Source organism: Phaenicophaeus curvirostris, chromosome 6, assembly GCF_032191515.1.
Source record: "Phaenicophaeus curvirostris isolate KB17595 chromosome 6, BPBGC_Pcur_1.0, whole genome shotgun sequence".
In the NCBI taxonomy this organism is placed as follows: Eukaryota; Metazoa; Chordata; class Aves; order Cuculiformes; family Cuculidae; genus Phaenicophaeus; species Phaenicophaeus curvirostris.
In genome coordinates, this window is record NC_091397.1 from 42627705 (window position 1) to 42645210 (window position 17506).

Sequence of the window (17506 nt, forward strand, 5' to 3'; positions counted from 1 at the left end):
CTGGAGCAGTGAAGATTTACCCTTGGCAGAGGAGGATCAGATTAGCAATATTTCAGCAAATTGGACATATACACATGCATGGCACCTGGAGGGGTTGCACTTACAAGAGCTGAGGCAGTTGGCTTATGTCATGCTGAGGCCACTGTCGATCATCTTGAAAGATCATGGTACCTTGGGGAATTCACAGCACTGAATGTTGTTTATTTTGACTTTAACAAGGCTTTCAACACTGTCTCATATAATATCCTTGCAGACAAATTGAGCAAGTAAGGACTGGATAAGTAGAGAGTGACGTGGAGTGAAAATTTCCTGAAGCTGGGCAATAAGGGTTGTGATCAGAGGGTTGAAATGCAGCTGGAGGCCAGTGCCTAGTGCTGTACCTCAGTGGTCAATACCGGGACCGGTACTGTTTTCCATCTTCATTATTGACAGAGACAATAAGAGCGTACCCTGAATTCAGAGGAGCGGTTGATACATGAGATGGTCCTGTTGTCATTCAGAGTACCGTGACAGGCTGGAGAAATGGACTGACAGAACCTCATGGAGTTCAACAAAGAGAAATGCCAAGTCTTGCATCTGGAAAGTAATTATCCCATGCACCAATACAGGCTGGAGGCCATCTGGCTGGGAAACAGCTTGACAGGAAAGGACGCAGGGGCCTGGTGGACACAAAGTTGAACATAAGCTAGCAAAATGCACTTGCAGAAAAGAAACCACCAGCACCCAGTGGCCCAAGAGAAGGGATTATTCCCCTCTATTCAATACTGGTGAAACCAGTTCTGGAGTGCTATGCCCTGTTATGGGCTCCCCGATACAAGAGACATGTGAACATGCTGAAGTGAGTCCAGTGAAAAGCCACAGAGGAGATTAAAAGATTGAGGCCTCTGTCATATGAGGAGAGGCTGAGAGAGATGGGACTGTCTAGCCTAGAGAAGAGAAGGCTCAGACAGGTTCTCTTCAATGTGTATAAATACCTCTTGGGAGCTGGAAGGAAGACTGGAAAGAAGGAAGCGGGAACTGGACTTTTCTCACCCATGTCCAGTAACAGGAAAAGAAGCAGTAGGCACAAACTGAAATACGAGAAATTCCATCTAAATGTAAAAAGCTTTTTCACAGTGAGGGTGGTCAAATGCTGGAGTAGGTTTCCTAGATATGTAAAATATATGTCCTTGAAGATAATCAAACTTTATTGGACACAGTCCTGGACAACCTGATCTAGTCGACCCTGCTTTGAGCAGACAGGTTGGACTAAACAATCTCCGGAGATTCTTTCCAAACTTAAGTATTCTGTGACTCTCTGATTCTGAGTTATTTAGCCATGAACTACACAGCAGTGTGAGAACCTTCATCATCATGTACGTAAATACCTCCATGATGTATACACAACCTTTCTAAGGAAATGAAATGAAATGAAATGAAATTAGATCAAATCAAATCAAAATCTTTATCAACAATGCTTGTGAGCAGTATGCATTTTAGCTTGTCTTTGGTTTACAAAGACGAACCAGCAGTATCAATTTATTCAACAGGGATATATAGGCTAGCTAGGCTATCACGTGATGCAGTTAACATCCAGAATTAAAGGCTGTGAATAAAACTTTCTGAAATGCTCCTATGTGGTGATGTGAGCACAGGAAATGGCAGATGTATGTTTTGTGGTGCACTTATTAATCTGCATGCATCTACAAAGTAATATGAGTTGGGTTTTTTCCTCCTCTAATTTTATTATTTATTCAAGAGTTGTTGCATAAAAGTATGTTATTTCAAGTGATGCAAAGATTAGTATTTTTTTCCCTCAGTAAAATTTCCTTAGATTTAAAAAAATAAGAGATGCATTGTGTTCAGCAAAAAGGGAATCCTTGGAGTTCCTAATTCTTTGTTGGTTTTGGATGAAAAAAAGTCTTAGTCTTAGCCATTCATGATTGCACTATATATTCTTCCTGTCTATAATAAAGAAACCAAAAGATCCTTCCACTATTCATGGTCATGACTCCAGCAGAATTGATAGCGGAACTTTCTGCAGCTTTGGAGAAACAAACAGGCTGCTTTAATTCCTATTCTTGGCAGTTGTCTTTACAAATGACTTAAAATCTTCTGACGTGTGCCTTCTCTTTCGAAAGGTGGCTGACCAACATCTTACAATGAAAGATGACATCTTTACGGAAGATGACAGTGTATAATACCAGCTGGGGCTATGGTAAACTAAAATAGGATTTAGCAAAACTGAGAAAAAAGGGAATAACTTTAAGATGGGTATGTGGCACATCTCAATGGAGATCAGCATAGAAAACATTTTCAGGGAACTGATAATTTTAGATGCCTTAAAAGCCACGTGTCTCAGTATGCTGTCTCTTTAAGAAACCTGATTTTTTGAGAATGCTTGTGTAGAGATCTACAGATCTTTTGGACTGGCATTTAAGATTCTCGGCTAGACACCCAGACTTTTGACCTAGGCATCAAGTTTCATATTAGGTATACAGAAGCATTAAAATAAGAGCTCGATTGCCTACAATCTGCTTTGAGCTCCTGAACACAAATTAAATACTGTGGTTTAGCCTTCTTGTTTATATTTTAGCCATGCTACTTGTCTTTGATAGCCTCTAGTCTTCTGTTCTCAAGCTTATTGTGGAACACATTAGCAACCTTAAATCACAGGGAATTTCTAGTTACAGTACACCTGAATAACTTTATAAAAACCATGTATTTTTGTGTTGAATCACTGAAAATTATGTACCTGGTGCTCATGAAAATCTGACTTTTACATATCTGTACCCTTAAAAATCTGGAATTCTGTTTTAAATGGAAGCTGGGTATCTCAAATAATCACATGTGGAGCTAATGCTTTAAAAATGGTAGTTAGTATATTAAGATCTGTAGCAATGGCAAAAATTGGCACATCTTGAGTGAGAAGTCAGCTCAAGTTTGGCATTTATATGTTGCCGGTTCTCACCTCAACCTAAGTTCCTGAATTCTGTATCGCCTTTCAAGATAGAAGTTTGAAAATGCTTACCTTTGTGTTAGTTATTTAGTTCATGCAGAATACTTGAGGATTTAGGTCAATATTAATTAACACAAGTTAATTTTGTGCCTTAGACTTAAATCTGCTTAGTCTTTCAGCACAATCCTTTTCAACCCTCCTAAGTTTGTGATTGCATAAATGGTCTTTGGCTCTTCCGCTCTCTAAAGTATTGTCCTACAACAGACTTTTTTTATAGATAGCATTTTATGCTCATTAAGCTTCATAAGTGCTTCATGGTCTTTGGGGGTATGCAGACCCCAGCAAAGCCTGCTGATCTCAGCAGTACAGTGAAAAGCCGTGGAGTCCTCCATGCTTAGGCTAAAGTTAGCCTTCAGCCCCTCAAGACTTCAGGTGTGAACAAAGCAAAAATTGGATTTTCCAGCTGTTGTGTCAGTGAAGCATCTTGTACTAGCGCAGTGATTTGCACAGTTCTTTATGCCTTGCTCTTTTTTGGTTTTGTTATTATGAGGGGTTTTTTATAATTTAACTCCCTCTCCCCTGAAGCCTAACTAAATACCTAAAGAAAAAAGCAAAATGTCAAATTCCTTTATAAGTTTCTTAATGACACTTATCCTGAAAAGTGGTAAGCATGATTAATAGGATGCATTTGCTTCTTGCTCTGCTCTATCCTCTCCCCTTCTCTTTTAATGCTTTCGTGAAGATGAATAAGCCAGGTCCATATTTCATTGGCTCTCCCAGAATTACTTCCTAGAATGCAATTTCCGCTATGCCTAATGCAGACTGGATTTTGAATGCAGTCTGCCACTGTGACCACTTTGTCAGAAACTATAGAATACTGTTTTAGAAACAGAATAGCCTCTGCCATTTTTGCAAATCACCCCACATAGCATAAAAACTGAAATAGTTGTTAAAACCTTAGTTGTATTTCTCTTTTTGTCTCCTTCTACTTTGTACTCCTCCTTGCTTAAGATATACAAATGAGCAAGTGAATTAAACTTCAGTAGTATCTTTGAGTTTCCTCTTTACATCACCTTGATGCAACATGGTGTGTGCTTGAGGAATTTCCTTTAATCCTTTTATGCATTTCTGCTCAGACTCTTACAGCTTAGTAAGTTTCTTTAAACCCTGCTGTTTCCTGTTGACATTCTTAGATGACTAGGCACACCATAGTTCTTTTCTGAATGAAAATAAATGTTTATTTAGTAGTACAATGAGATCCTGTTCCCTAAGTGAAACCTACAAGCTCCTTGACAGTATGAATAACAGCACAAAAATTATTTCTGTAAACTATTTATGCCTTCATTCTCTAGAAACATTTTATTCACGTTATGTTTTATAAAGCTTTATTTTGGGGAAATTATGTACCACAAGCATCATCTTCATGTGTATTTGTCCCAGCAGCCTATATACTTTGTTTCAAGAGAATATACCTTACATTTTTCACCATGTAAATTAGCACTTTTCAACTAGTGGTAAAATGAGATTTATACTTGTTAGATAATCTGGCTGGCACCGCTTTTTAGCTAGAGGAATAGCCAGTAGATGTGGATGTGGGTGCATGTTACCACAGTAGAAGAGAGAGGCAGCTCCCAGGTGTGGTGTATGCTGGTGGCTGTGCCTGAGGCTGGCCATGGAAAGTGTAACCACAGCTTAGTGAGGAAGGTCAGGCAAGGGAAGGCTAATAGGATTCGGTCGCTAGAGAGGAGTATGCTCATGGCCCTGATGGAGCTGGAGGATGGTGTTGGACGTGCAAAGGGCAGTGAATCCCTCCTGTGTTTCACAGACCCATTCAAGTCTCACAGCAGGGTTGGCTGTGATGTTACAACCGCAGTGCTATAATGATGAGAGAGAGTGACTGGCTTCTACTAATCACTTTTGCTGGTGCACGTACTGTCCTCACAGAAGATGGTGTAGTAATTTTTGTGATTGTTATCTTCCATGAACTGAAAGTGTTGCTGAGGAACTCCTGGGTATTTTGGTCGGTGTGTTGGTCTGGGCAGGGAAACTGCCATCCAGCTTCATATGCCTGGAGGCTTTAGAAATGACTGGGTAAAGGTTCCTAATGGAGCCAGAACCCCATGGCTCACTTAAGCAAGAAAATTCAATAGTGGTTTAAGTATAGTGGCTTTACTACATTATAACTACTATGCTAATGAAACTGAAGAGTGTAATACAATGACATCTTCCTGGGTGAAGAACTCAGAAGATATTTGTGTGTCTGATATTTCACATTTTGGTATGCAAGGTGCTCAGAATAATTATTGTGTTTTGATGGATCATGGCTTTTATTATGATGTTAATTATCTAGACAGTCTTCCAAAGTCCAAGATTGGAAACTTAATGTGGAAAGCATTATGAAAGATGAAATTTAAGGTGTATGAACTGCAGACAATCTACGCAGACAATTTTGAATGGCAGTAGATAAAAGAGATTTTGGTTAAGGAAGGCAAAACAGTGTCTTTTTCTTCTAAAAGAGGTATGAGACTTTAATCTTCACAATGAACTAATGGATCCAAAGTTTTAAGTTCTCAGTTCAACAAAGTAGTCAAATATATGTTCAGTTTTAAAGTTAGGATTCAATAGTTTGCTGGACAGATTCAAGAGATATTTCCCATGTATCTACTATTATTTTTTGTATTTAATATGGAAAATTAAATTCATCCTGAATTTATTTTGTCAAAATCTGAGTCTTCAGTTTCAAGCAAAATAGTTGCTTCAAGACTATAAACATTTATTTATGAAAGGTTTTCAGAAAGTAGGCATTGATGTTTGTGTTCCTCCAGTTCTGGGACTTCCTGGGCTCAATACAGTTGCAGAAGTACAGACATAGATAGTCCATCTGAGAGGCCCTAGGGCATCCTACAAGCCCTTAATATGCTAATCCAGAGGAAACATGCATTTCTCAGATATGTGTCATATCCAGCAGTGTTGTTTGAAAATCCTAAGGATACTTCAAGCTGTTTCAAATTGCACCTTGTCTGCCTGTGTTAAAGCAACTGAATCAAAGCTCTGTTGAATCTAAACAGAGAAGTGTAGAATAAGTGAGATTTCAGCTGGCTTCACATGGGAAATGCAGCACCTTTGTAAACAAGATCCTCGCAGTCTCAGATTTGATATTGATGAGCATGGATGCCCAACCCAGCTCTGTCCACTATGCTCGCAGTGTGAATCTCCTTTAGTTGTCTGATCACCAAATATTTATTTACGTAGGAAGAAAATGTAAAAGCCATTTCACAGAAAATCAGTGAAGATTAGTGTAAGCTGTTGGGACAAATGTAGGTAAAATAGACTGTAACAAAAAAGTCACTCTTTTCTTGTATTCTTTTGTCAGCAGCCCAGAGACTTGGCTGATGAAATATGAGCTCTTTCAGATCTAGCTGGAAGAGTTTCAAGCAAATGCTGCTCCTCAGCTGAGTGATACTTTGTCACAGCACAGCCAACAGGATAACCGTGGTTGTGCCAGTATTTCAAGGCAAAAGCAGTCAATTTACTTTAAATAGACCTAAGTAGATAAGGGGGAATTATGGTAAGCATACTGACTTGACACTGGGTTGTGGTGGTATGAAAGGTTTTACTTGTTCACTTCAGGACAGTGAAGTCTAAGACAGGGACAGCACCAAGCATGAAAAAAAGATTTGGCACAAAATGTCTTAGCTCAGGTGTTTCAGACATGAGCATCTGACTGTGGCTTAAGTGAGGACAGACCTTTTTGTAACTAGACACATAGTCAGTGTTGAAATTGCAATTATGTAGATGCAAAACCTCACAATAGCTGGCTTTTCTTAACACTGCTGCAAGTCTTTGTTGCTAGGACCACTTTGCTTTGTGATGATGGAAATTCATATTTCCCATATGATTAATTTTATTCAATTTTAAACTAGTGTGTCATTTGCAATACCTGTTTTAATGAGATCTGTTATCCTAAATCCCACAAACAAAAAGAAATTAGGCATTGGTCTATTTAAAATATTTTAGCAATAAATGTAAAATTTAAATTTTATTATAGTTTATGTTTGCTAGTTTCTTTATCCTTGCTGTTCATCCTAAAGTGCTCTGCAAGTCTGAATGTTAGCTTCCGTAGCTGTTAAAGTAACTTCTTTTGCCTTTTTATTTAACTGCTTTCCCACTATCTACGAAAAACAAAAGGCTTTTGATCTTCATTTAAAGTTGCAGTTTTTATCCACTGTATTGCAGCAGGTGAGAACGCTTTGTTTTGTCTGTGTCTTCTTACATCTCTTACATCTCTTACATAGTAAGAGATGCTGTAAAGTGATATTGAGGGTTTTCACATTCCCCAAGCAAAATTCTCAAACTCAGAGTGTTTTTCTGGAAACATCAGGCCTGAAAAATCATACCTTTTGGCCAAAATCACTAATCAATAATGCATAAAATTATTTTATAATCACAACTAGCCACATGGGAGTGGTATGCATGAACTAGACCTGGAGCAGGCTGACTCTCTTATTTGGCTTTGTGATGAGAATTTGATTTAGTCAGTAAAGAAGAACAGAAGACAAACATAAGGTGTATGATCTTCCTATTCGCATGTAGTAACCTATGTTAAAAATCTAGAAGGAATAAAACAAAAATTATATTTCAGCAATAAGATTTTGAGCAGTTTCTGACCATAGTGGTCTCCAAAACTGTTTCTAAGTTCCCAATTTAAAAAATAAACAAAACCCTTAATTCATTATAGAGTTTGTACATAGTGAGTAGGCACTTTCTCACATTGCTGCTAGTATCTATTTTTTCTCATTTGTCTAGATCGAAAGAGGTTTCATATTCTGTGCTATTTGAGTCTGAGCTTATGAGAATTGGGTATTGAAACAGATTTTCATTTTTGTGCTATTTTATGCTATTTTTAGTGTGTCATATCTAATGGTAAAGAAGTTAATTCTGTAGTGTTGTATCAGTCAGAAATAAGAATCACCTTTTTGTGTCAAAAGTTGATGCTTAATTCAGCAAAACATTTAACTTTTTTTCTTAGTCTCAGAGTTAAATTTTGTGTTACGAATTTTAATCACCATTTAATCATCTTGTTTCTCTTTAGTAAAGATGTCAAGGATGCTTTTAAAGAAAAAATAGTTTTCATTTTTGTAATATCATCAGTCTGTGTCCATTATATTCTGTCCTTACAAAATCTTGTGTGGATTTTAAGATCTAAATACTTTCATTTCCAACTTGAACCACAAAATTTCACCTCTCAGAGAATAACTTCTTTTCTCATGTTTATAGGCAACTTATCTCCTAGAAATGAGGCATTACAAATCATTATGGAGTAACATCTGGAACAACATTAGGAGAGTGGATTGAATTTGTTAGTATAAATCTAATATACACAATTACCTAGCACAATCAAAAAGAGAAATTTTATGTCTCTGTGTCATACTTTGGAGAATGTCAGTAGAATAATAGGTGACTCTGTAAGATAACTTAGCTTTGTTTTTCTAAATAAATGCCAATAAATGAAGATATAGATGTCAAGGCTGGAAGTCTTAAACTTGCACTGAAGAGTAATTGCTTAATACTGTAGTTTATCATAGTATACTTGTCTTCCATCAAATATAAAGGCAGATTTTAGCTGTCTTTCCCAGTCTTTGGGGTAATAAGTGTTTAGGACTCACTTTTAGGCCAAAAGATATTTTGAAGGTTGGAGTTGATGATTGCCATTGATGGCTCTGTTCCTCCCACAGTCTGACTTGGCCAGTGTCCCGTGTCTTGCTTGCCTGTGAAGGAGGTGGACTGTTGGTGGGCTTTTCAGGGCCTCCTCAAAGCTGTACGATGACCTCACACAGCGTAGGGAGATGAATAGGCAGATTTGAGTTTTGGTTTCATCAAGTTTCGATTCAATCAGGTTACTCTGAAAAGATGAATCAACCAGTGGCAGAGCAAAGCTTGACTTCTCTCCAGCCCCACTCAACTCTCAACAAAAAAACCCGGAGGATGTTGACCAAGAAATGTGCACCCAGCTGGGAGTGTGATAGAATAGCTTGAGATGAGACCTAAAAATGATTGCACAACAAGTTATCATGGGTGCGGTCAGTACTGCCAGGGCTGCTAGTTTCCCTTGCTCTTTTTCTTGATCTAACTCTTGATGTCAACTGTTCTCTGTTGAATTGCAAGTCACTGCCTCCCATTCTAGTTCAATAGATCTTAATGATGTCATAACATCATGACAGCAAAAAAAGAGATAATGCTAATGACTGAGTACATTGTAACAAAAAAAAATAGTTCAAGTGTTGGAGAGCTCAACTACTTTAGGAGCGTTAAAAATAAAAGCAATAACATTCATGAAAAGGACAAAATGTGGAGATATGATAGGCTGCTGAGATGCTTACAAGGACTGTCAGAAGTTCTATAAAGCACCTCCCAGTGTAGCATCCTTAAGTAAAAAAAACCAAAGAAAGAAAGAAAGAAAGAAAAAAAACAAAAAAAGAACCCAAACCCAAAGAAAATATCTGCAGCATCAGCAGGGAGAAGAAAGAGACAGCAGAAGGGAGGGAAATGTCTAACAGCAAGCAAGAGCTAGCTTAGACTACCAGAACATTACCTTCTGCAAAACAGGAATCCTTTCCAGATGCCCAAGCACACATACAAATAACAGTAAAGAAGTTCTACATGATTCTTGTTATATTTAGTATGCACAGGCACCCTTAAATCTATTTGTGCTTGCACAGACACTTTAGTATTTCACTGGTTTGAAAACTCTTTCCCAAAGAACTCAGAAAACTGAGCATCTTCTTTTGACTGTGTCTTTAACATTTTTGTGAATGTGGACATAAATTATCATAAAAGGGACATGTGTGCATGTTTTCTTAATTCCATGAGCCTCTCGATTTCAAATTCAGTAAAAAAAGGAGATTCTCATAGCTAGTTCAAATTTGGATTCGCTGCATTGATTTCATTTGGGAGGTGTGGTGTTAAATCAGAATAGGGAAGCACAGTTGAAATCAGAATGCGTTCCCATGTTTGGAGAAGAATGGTTGCACTTCGCTTTTCCATGCCAGATATTTGTAATAGCGATTGCTTTCAGCTTCTATCACATCCATACTAGTTCTTTGACTTGCTTGACAAGACAGATGGGAGGTACTTCATTGTGGCATGGTAGCTGTCTCTTTGAATCCCTGACAGGTGTTAACAATGACCTTTACTGCAAGGACAAGATAAATTAGGCAGCTAAGAGGTTTTTATAGCAATTTGAAATGTCTATCTGTCAGAGTGTGTGTGTCTGTGAATTTCAGGTGATTTTTATAGAACCTCATAACTCCTCAGTTTGACATGGGTGGTTGGGGAGGGGACAGAATTTGAAGCACTGCAGCACCAGGACATTTATTTTTTAATCTTTTTTTCTTTCTTTTCTTTTATTTTCTTTTTCTTTCTTTCCTTTTTCCCTACACATGTTAAATAATTGTATCTAGAGTAATCCACTAGGTTTGCAAATTGATCATTTTGGAACATGAGCTGTTTTAACAGCTTTTTGTAGTTCCTCAAAATGAGGTAATAACATATTCAAAACCATTAATTTAGTATCCGGTTTTTCCAATTCGAGAACTTTTTAACAACCTACACGTTGATTTAATGTCTTCCTTGGGCAGACATTAATCTCTTCTTACTTCTCTGTAAAATGCAGCCCAAGCCAAAGCCAAGTTCTAAATATCCTTTAGCAGAAAACGTTCACAACTTCAGATTTAAATATGTTGAAATATTGCTTGTGCTCTAGAATTTTGGGAGATGTACTTTTCAGGTATACTTTAAGGAAAATCACAATTGTTTGCTCTTTATTTCTCTATGATGTTTTAACTCTAGTGCTATATCCTTATTATACCATAAAAGTAGATATTTCAGAAGCTTAAAGAAAAGCTTTAACGTTGCAACTCCTGTGCCTAGATACCTGCAGGGTAGGATTGAGATATGTTCACTGATGCAAACATTTTATCAGCAGTCATCTAACTGCTTTGTACAAATATTTTTTTTTCACCACACTTAATGTGAAGAAATCTTTGGTTTTAAAAGTCAAACAGCATCTGCTGATACAAACTTACCTCAAATTTGTAAAAAAGCTAAAAATCACACTTCTTTCTCATTTAACTTTTCTTCCCCTACCCATTACTTACTGAGAAGGGAAAGTATTTGACTCAAAATCTTGATTTCACGAGGCTTCCTATCACAGGACACTTTGTAGGGGAAACAAAACCAAAGAACCCTGTTTTGCAGTAATTGGACTGTAATGAGGGTCAATATGTATTCTCATATTCTGGTGCAAGAACACTGTTTTCTAATTTAATTTAATCTTTTTAGAAACCCATCATTAGCTACAAAGGATAATAAAAAAATTAAGAACTAATGAACACTGAAGTGAGGCCACAGTTCTTGAAGTGAGGAACATACATCAGTGAAGATGATGAAGAAAATGTAGCATCTGGCCTTTATCCCTTTTTTGTTCATTACTCATAGAATAGAATAAGAATTAGGTACCTGTAAAAGCAAATAATAAAACAAAGTAACATTGATTTCTTCTTCTGTCCTGTAAAATTATTGATCTGTTTTTAACCTAATTGGCACTTGTGAAAAGAAATGGAAATAACAGTAGGCGCTTTATGGGGTTTAAGTATTTATTTTCAGTAAGAGAGTCCTAAGCCTGCTTATTCAGGGCAGTGTTGGCTCTCCTAACAAGCTAAAATCTGTGCACTGTAGCATACTGTCCTTACTTTGTTCTCCTTCTCTTTAATCTCATGTATCTAATTATTTCTTCTAATTCAGAAAAGTAACAGTGCTAAAGATGCCTTAATGTATTGATATGTAACACATGGCTTAAAAAGTAGTTTTTCAATAAAAGTCTTGCCTAACATAAAAATGAACAGCTAATTACAGGGAAGAGATAATAAAACAGATATTCCAGTTAAACCCACCAGAATTTGTGTGAAGCAAAGAAACATTATTTCTCCTATGTCCTGCCTAGGAGTCCATCTGACATTGTTTAATAGTGTTTTCATAACTTCTAGACGTTTTTAATCCTTTCTGCTTTACTATATAGAATCCAAAGACTGCCTGTTTCCACAGATTTTTTTTTTGTGGAGAAATTTACAGATGGGTGGGCCCATACTTCACATTTACAAGTATCTGCAGATTAGAAGGATGAATTAAATACAGGCTTAAACTTCCCACACTTTCTTTCAGGCGAACCAACAATAAAGATACTGCACATAAATTGAGTGACAGTATTTGTATTGTCTTTAACAAGTTGTGCCTTGTTATCCAAGCCTGGATGTTTGAATTTGATACTTGAGGGTATATCAGGTGCCTTCAGAGGAGTTGCTGTGAAGAGCTTAATGCTCTGCAAGAATCATCAGAATCAGGACAGTTAATTACAAATTACAAATCAGGAACACTGATGAAAAGGCTTACAGTTGTTAAAAAAAAAAAGAAAACTGCATTCTTTTCCTTGGTATTTGATATTATTTATTTCATAAGCATTAAAAAAAGAAACAAAAAAAATGCAAAATTGAAATTTGAAAATATCAGCATAGATGTTTTTACACACTTACAGCTCAACCTTTGTTTTTTGAGCTATTATATATTTCATAGTAAATATCTTTGTAAGCTGCCATCCTGATGGGGCTGCTGAAGATTGCTTTCTCATTTTGCAGCTGCATTGTGATAGCTCCTGTAGATACGGAGACATATGATTCCGCACAGAAAGGGTCATTGGGCACTGGCACAGCCTGCCCAGGGAGGTGGTTGAGTCACCTTCCCTGGAGGTGTTTAAGGCACGGGTGGACGAGGTGCTAAGGGGCATGGTTTAGTGTTTGATAGGAACGGTTGGACTCGATGATCCGGTGGGTCTCTTCCAACCTGGTTATTCTATGATTCTATGATTCTATGATCTGTTTGACAGTATCCAAAAAGGAAGATTGTGTTTTAAAACCTGTTTAAAATACTATTGCAAAAAAAGCCTTGTCTAGCTCTCTTGGATTTTAAGACTGGATGTTTGTATGCTTCCTAGGGATAAGATTTGGACTATCTGTCCAAAGGTGTTGTGGAGAATTGCATGTGTGTGTTATTTTGCATATCATTGTGCATATGTGAAAAAAAGAGGGAGAAAAATAGAAGTAGATTAGCCAGGTATGTTGTTTTAGCATGGCTAAAAGTTACAGCTGTTGGCAAGGTGATTTTATGTATTACCCCTCTGCTAATTTAATGCTGTTGTTTTCTGTCTACTCTTGTGAAAAAACAGAAGTACTCTGCTGTCTCTCTCTGCAACATATCTACAGAGGTCCTGAAAGTCATCAATGCCACTGAAGAACTGATAGCAGAATCCACTGGTCCCTGTGATTTCCCAACTGATGTTCAGGACAGAGGAAGAGGGACATTCCCCCTAGGGATGGACCCCATCAGACTCGACGAGCAGCTCACCACACTGGAAGAAAATGTAAGAACATGAATTAGTATGTGAAAGTGTCGTGTGTGTGTGCCAACTGGAAAGGGTAAGCACATAACCAGTATCAGTGGATGTTCAGAGTTAACTTTGGGTTATTAAATACACAAAAAGAAGGAAAATACTATTTCAAAGGGGTACTCAGCTGTGTTGTTGTTTTGGAGGTTTTTTGTATTGAGTACTTTAAAATATTTGGTGGAGGAGGAGAGTTGGATGTGCCAGGTTTTACAATTTTAGACTCCCTATCTCAAAAGTTAACTTAAGCCATGCACTCCTCTGTGGCTGAGCATTTGTGCCGTGCCTTGCTGACACCATACATCTCCAAGCCCCAGCACAACCTCATTACTATAAGGGTAGGTAAGGAAAGCATCACCCCACTCCCATAGACAAGAAGTAGAGGAGCTCTTGCTCCACCCATGCTTCCCAGCATACTGCACTGAGCACCCAGGGAGCCAGAGCTGCCTGCTGCACTGTTAGAAAGAGCAGACTGGAGAATCTGAATTAAACAAACATTTCTGTTTGGCAATGTGGCTATCAGTGGACATGGGAAAAGCAGTGGATGTAAGCTATCTGTGAAGCCTTTGACATTGTCCCTCACAACATCCTTCTCTCTAAACTGGAGAGATATGGATTTGATGGGTGTATTGTTTGGTGGCTAAGGAATTGGTTGGATGGTCACATTCAGAGAGTAGTGGTCAATGGTGTGATGTCCAGGTGGAGATCCGTGACAAGTGGTGAACCTCAGGGGTCCATACTGGGACCAGTGCAGTTTAACATCTTCATCAATGACATAGACAGCGAGATCGAGTGCACCCTCAGCAAGTTTGTAGATGACACCAAGCAGAGTGGTGCAGTTGCCACAGCAGAAGGATAAGATATCAGAGGGACCTGGACAGTCTGGAGAAGTGAACCTTAAGAGGTTCAACACGGCCAAGGGCAAGGTCCTACACCTGGTTTGGGGCAATCTGCGGTTTCAATACAGGATGGGAGATAACGTGCCTGACAGCAGTCCGACAGAGAAGGACTTGGGTTGTTGGTTGACAAGAAGCTCGACATGACCTGGCAGTGCACACTCACAGCCCAAAAAGCCAACCGTATCCTGGGCTGCATCAAAAGAAGACTGGCCAACAGGCCAAGGGATGTGATTCTGCCCCTCTAATCTGCTCTTGTGAGACCTCACCTGGAGTATTTTGTCCAGTTCTGGAATCCCCAATGTAAGAAAAATATGGAACACTTGGAACAGGTCCAGAAGAGGACCATGAAGATGATCAGAGGAATGGAGCACCTCTGCTATGAGGACAGGCTGACAGAGTTTGGGTTGTTCAGCCTCAAGAAGAGAAGGCTTCAGGGAGACCTTAGAGCAGCCTTCCAGTACCTGAAGGGGGCCTACAGGAAAGCTGAGGAGGAACTTGTTACAAAGGCACGTAGTGATAGGATGAGGGGGAATTGCTTTATATTGGAAGGCAGAAGATTTAGATTACACATTGGGAAGACATTCTTCACAATGAGGGTGATGAGGTACTGGTACAGGTTGCCCAGTGAAGTAGTGGATCTTCCCATCTGTGGAAGTGTTCAGGGCCAGGTTGGATGGGTCCTTGGGCAGCCTGGTCTGGTGGGAGCCTTGGAACTGGAGGAACTTGAAGGTCCTTTCGAACCCAAATTATTCTATGATCCTATGTCTGAATCACTTGTCCTTTTTAATGAGTATCTGTCATCTGCAAGGAAAAGTATAATGCTGAATCATAGAGAGAAGTCGTTAGTCTTTGGATATTTGGATGCATTCACTTAATGGAGTTGGTACACTTGTAACTTTCAATTTTCTCTTCTTCCCACATTTAACTGATTACATTTCAGTGATTTTTCTGTTCATGAGGAGCTATTTAAAGATCTTTCAAGGAATCTGGGCTGTCCCATTATAACATCCTCATTGATTTAAGAAAATAGAACCAGGTTTTGTTTAGCCCCAACAAAATTTTTAAAGATAGAATCTCTTTTGGGGGGATAAAATGAGTTTCCTTTATAGAAACACATGTCCACAACAGCCCCGGGCTAGGGACTGAGGGGGACATAATTTGTGGCAATGCGAATCACTCCTACCACTGTGCCTGTTCTACTCCAGAGTCCTCCTACCAGTCCCACAACTTCCCAGTCCCTCACATTACACATTTTCTGAGCTCAGATCTCCCAGCCCTACTTAGCTTCAGAAGTTCCCAAACTAGATCCTACACTTCCTAACCTCATCTGCTCCAAAACCTTTTCCATTTCAGACCTTTCCTCCTGCCCACACCAATAGGATACCCACCAGCCCTCCCCAGAGCACCTTCACTCTTCCCCAACCAGCTCCTGATCGTAACCTGACCTCCAGACCTCTCCTTCCCACCTCCACTCAGACTTCCCAGGTATCCTGCTGTGCCAGCTCCTGCCCCTCCTGTCTGGGAGGGGAACTCAAGACAAACAAGCAAAATAGACTTGGGAGTCCTCCCCAGGGGACCTGGAAGGGCAGAACTGGAGGATGTGTCCACAAGATGTTGGACATGTAGCAGTTCAGATGTGGCCCTCTCCAGAATGGTAAAGGCTTCCCAAAGCAGTTGTTGCTGTAGAGGGTATAACTCAAGCTTGTGGTGAGCAAAGTGCCTTCCTCATGCCACGTACCATGATACCCGTTTCATTCTTACATGACACGTGCATGCCCAAAACAACTTCTAGTTGAGTTTGGATATATATATTTTTTTTAATAATAGCAGTGGATAAGTGGAGATTTTTCTCCCCTGTGAAACACTGAAGCATCCTAGCTCCACACACCACAGGATGCATTTGTCAGGAGAGTGAATATAGAACAAAAATCCAAGTCCAGACTGAACCATGTCTTTAGAAGAACTTAGAAATTCCTCAGAAGAACAGAGAGCAATTTGAGGACTGCTTCTTCTGCATTTTATCTGTGGAGAACTGTGCAGTAAACTATGAGGTGCATTTTTTCCCGAGTTACGCTCCAACAATTTCTCCTGTCCTTGTGGAGCCTTGGCATCTGTGGTGCCATGACCCCTAGTCATTCATTTGGGCGAAGAATTTCTCACTGAGCAAAGACTGGGCACTAAGGCACAGTAATTTGTACTTTGGAGTATATCCCTTGTCTAGCTTCTCTCAATTTCCTGCATAATTCATGAGATATCCAGCTCAGCTTTACTGTGCCCATACACTACATCTTTGCTCCAAACAGAATTTGAAGAAGATGGCAAAAATTCATGGTTTCAAGATTTCACCACCAACCTCCATAACAGAGCTAAAAAGCCATAAAAAAATCTAGGAAATCATAACCTTTCCCAGTGAAACTGGGAGCAAAAATGCATGCAGTGTATCCACTTTGCAGCAAATTTTGGAAGAGGATCTGGGTATATGAGGTCCGACAGAAAAAATTATGAAAATGAGACTAGCCCTGTAGCTTGGAAACCACGACTAGAAGGGGAGAGACAAAGAGATGGATAGAATGTGTTCTAGCCCCTCATGGTGAGACATGGCTCGACTCAATTACTTCTGTCAATATGAGTGGATGCACGTTCAAATATAGATGTTTTTTTACCCTTAGTCAGAAAATGTCAGTGTGCAAGACTGAACAACAAATCAAGATCAAATTTCTTGGGAAACTGAAGAAATCCATGACAGAAACTTTTCAATTATTGACTGATGCTTATGGTGAAGAGGTGTCAAAGATCATGTCAGTGCTCAAAGGAACCCATTTTCTGTTGGCAGAAGATAGGAAAGCAAAAATGGAGATTCTCAACAGCCTTTCAGAAAATGATCCACGGAATTACTTTGAGACTTTGAGCATTGGCAACCTTGTATGCAACTGTATGTTAACTCAGAAGGGAACTATTTTGAAGGCGATCATGGTTTATTTTCTTAATTTGTTAAATAAAAACAGTTACAAGCAAAATCTTTGGGGTTTTGTATTGGACCTCATATCTAGACACTTTGTTCATTTTTGCACTCTAACATTTTGGGGACTGTGCATGCATCAGTGAGGAAAATTTAGGGCCACGTGTACCAGCACAAATTTGGCTGGGTTTTAGTGAAAGCTGTCCATAACTAATTGG

The 17506-nt window shown here is 39.0% G+C and overlaps 1 protein-coding gene across 4 annotated transcripts in view; it reads left to right on the forward strand.

Moving 5' to 3' along the window:
* MYRIP (myosin VIIA and Rab interacting protein) overlaps positions 1 to 17506 on the forward strand; it is a 224647-nt gene that overhangs the window by 201015 nt on the left and 6126 nt on the right. For 3 of the 4 annotated variants that reach the window (XM_069859969.1, XM_069859968.1, XM_069859972.1), the window contains exons 12-13: positions 7127 to 7177; positions 13215 to 13409. In XM_069859969.1, coding sequence (XP_069716070.1) covers positions 7127 to 7177; positions 13215 to 13409 — 246 coding nt within the window. The remainder of the gene's footprint in view (positions 1 to 7126; positions 7178 to 13214; positions 13410 to 17506) is intronic. The other variant, XM_069859970.1, reaches the window with a different exon arrangement.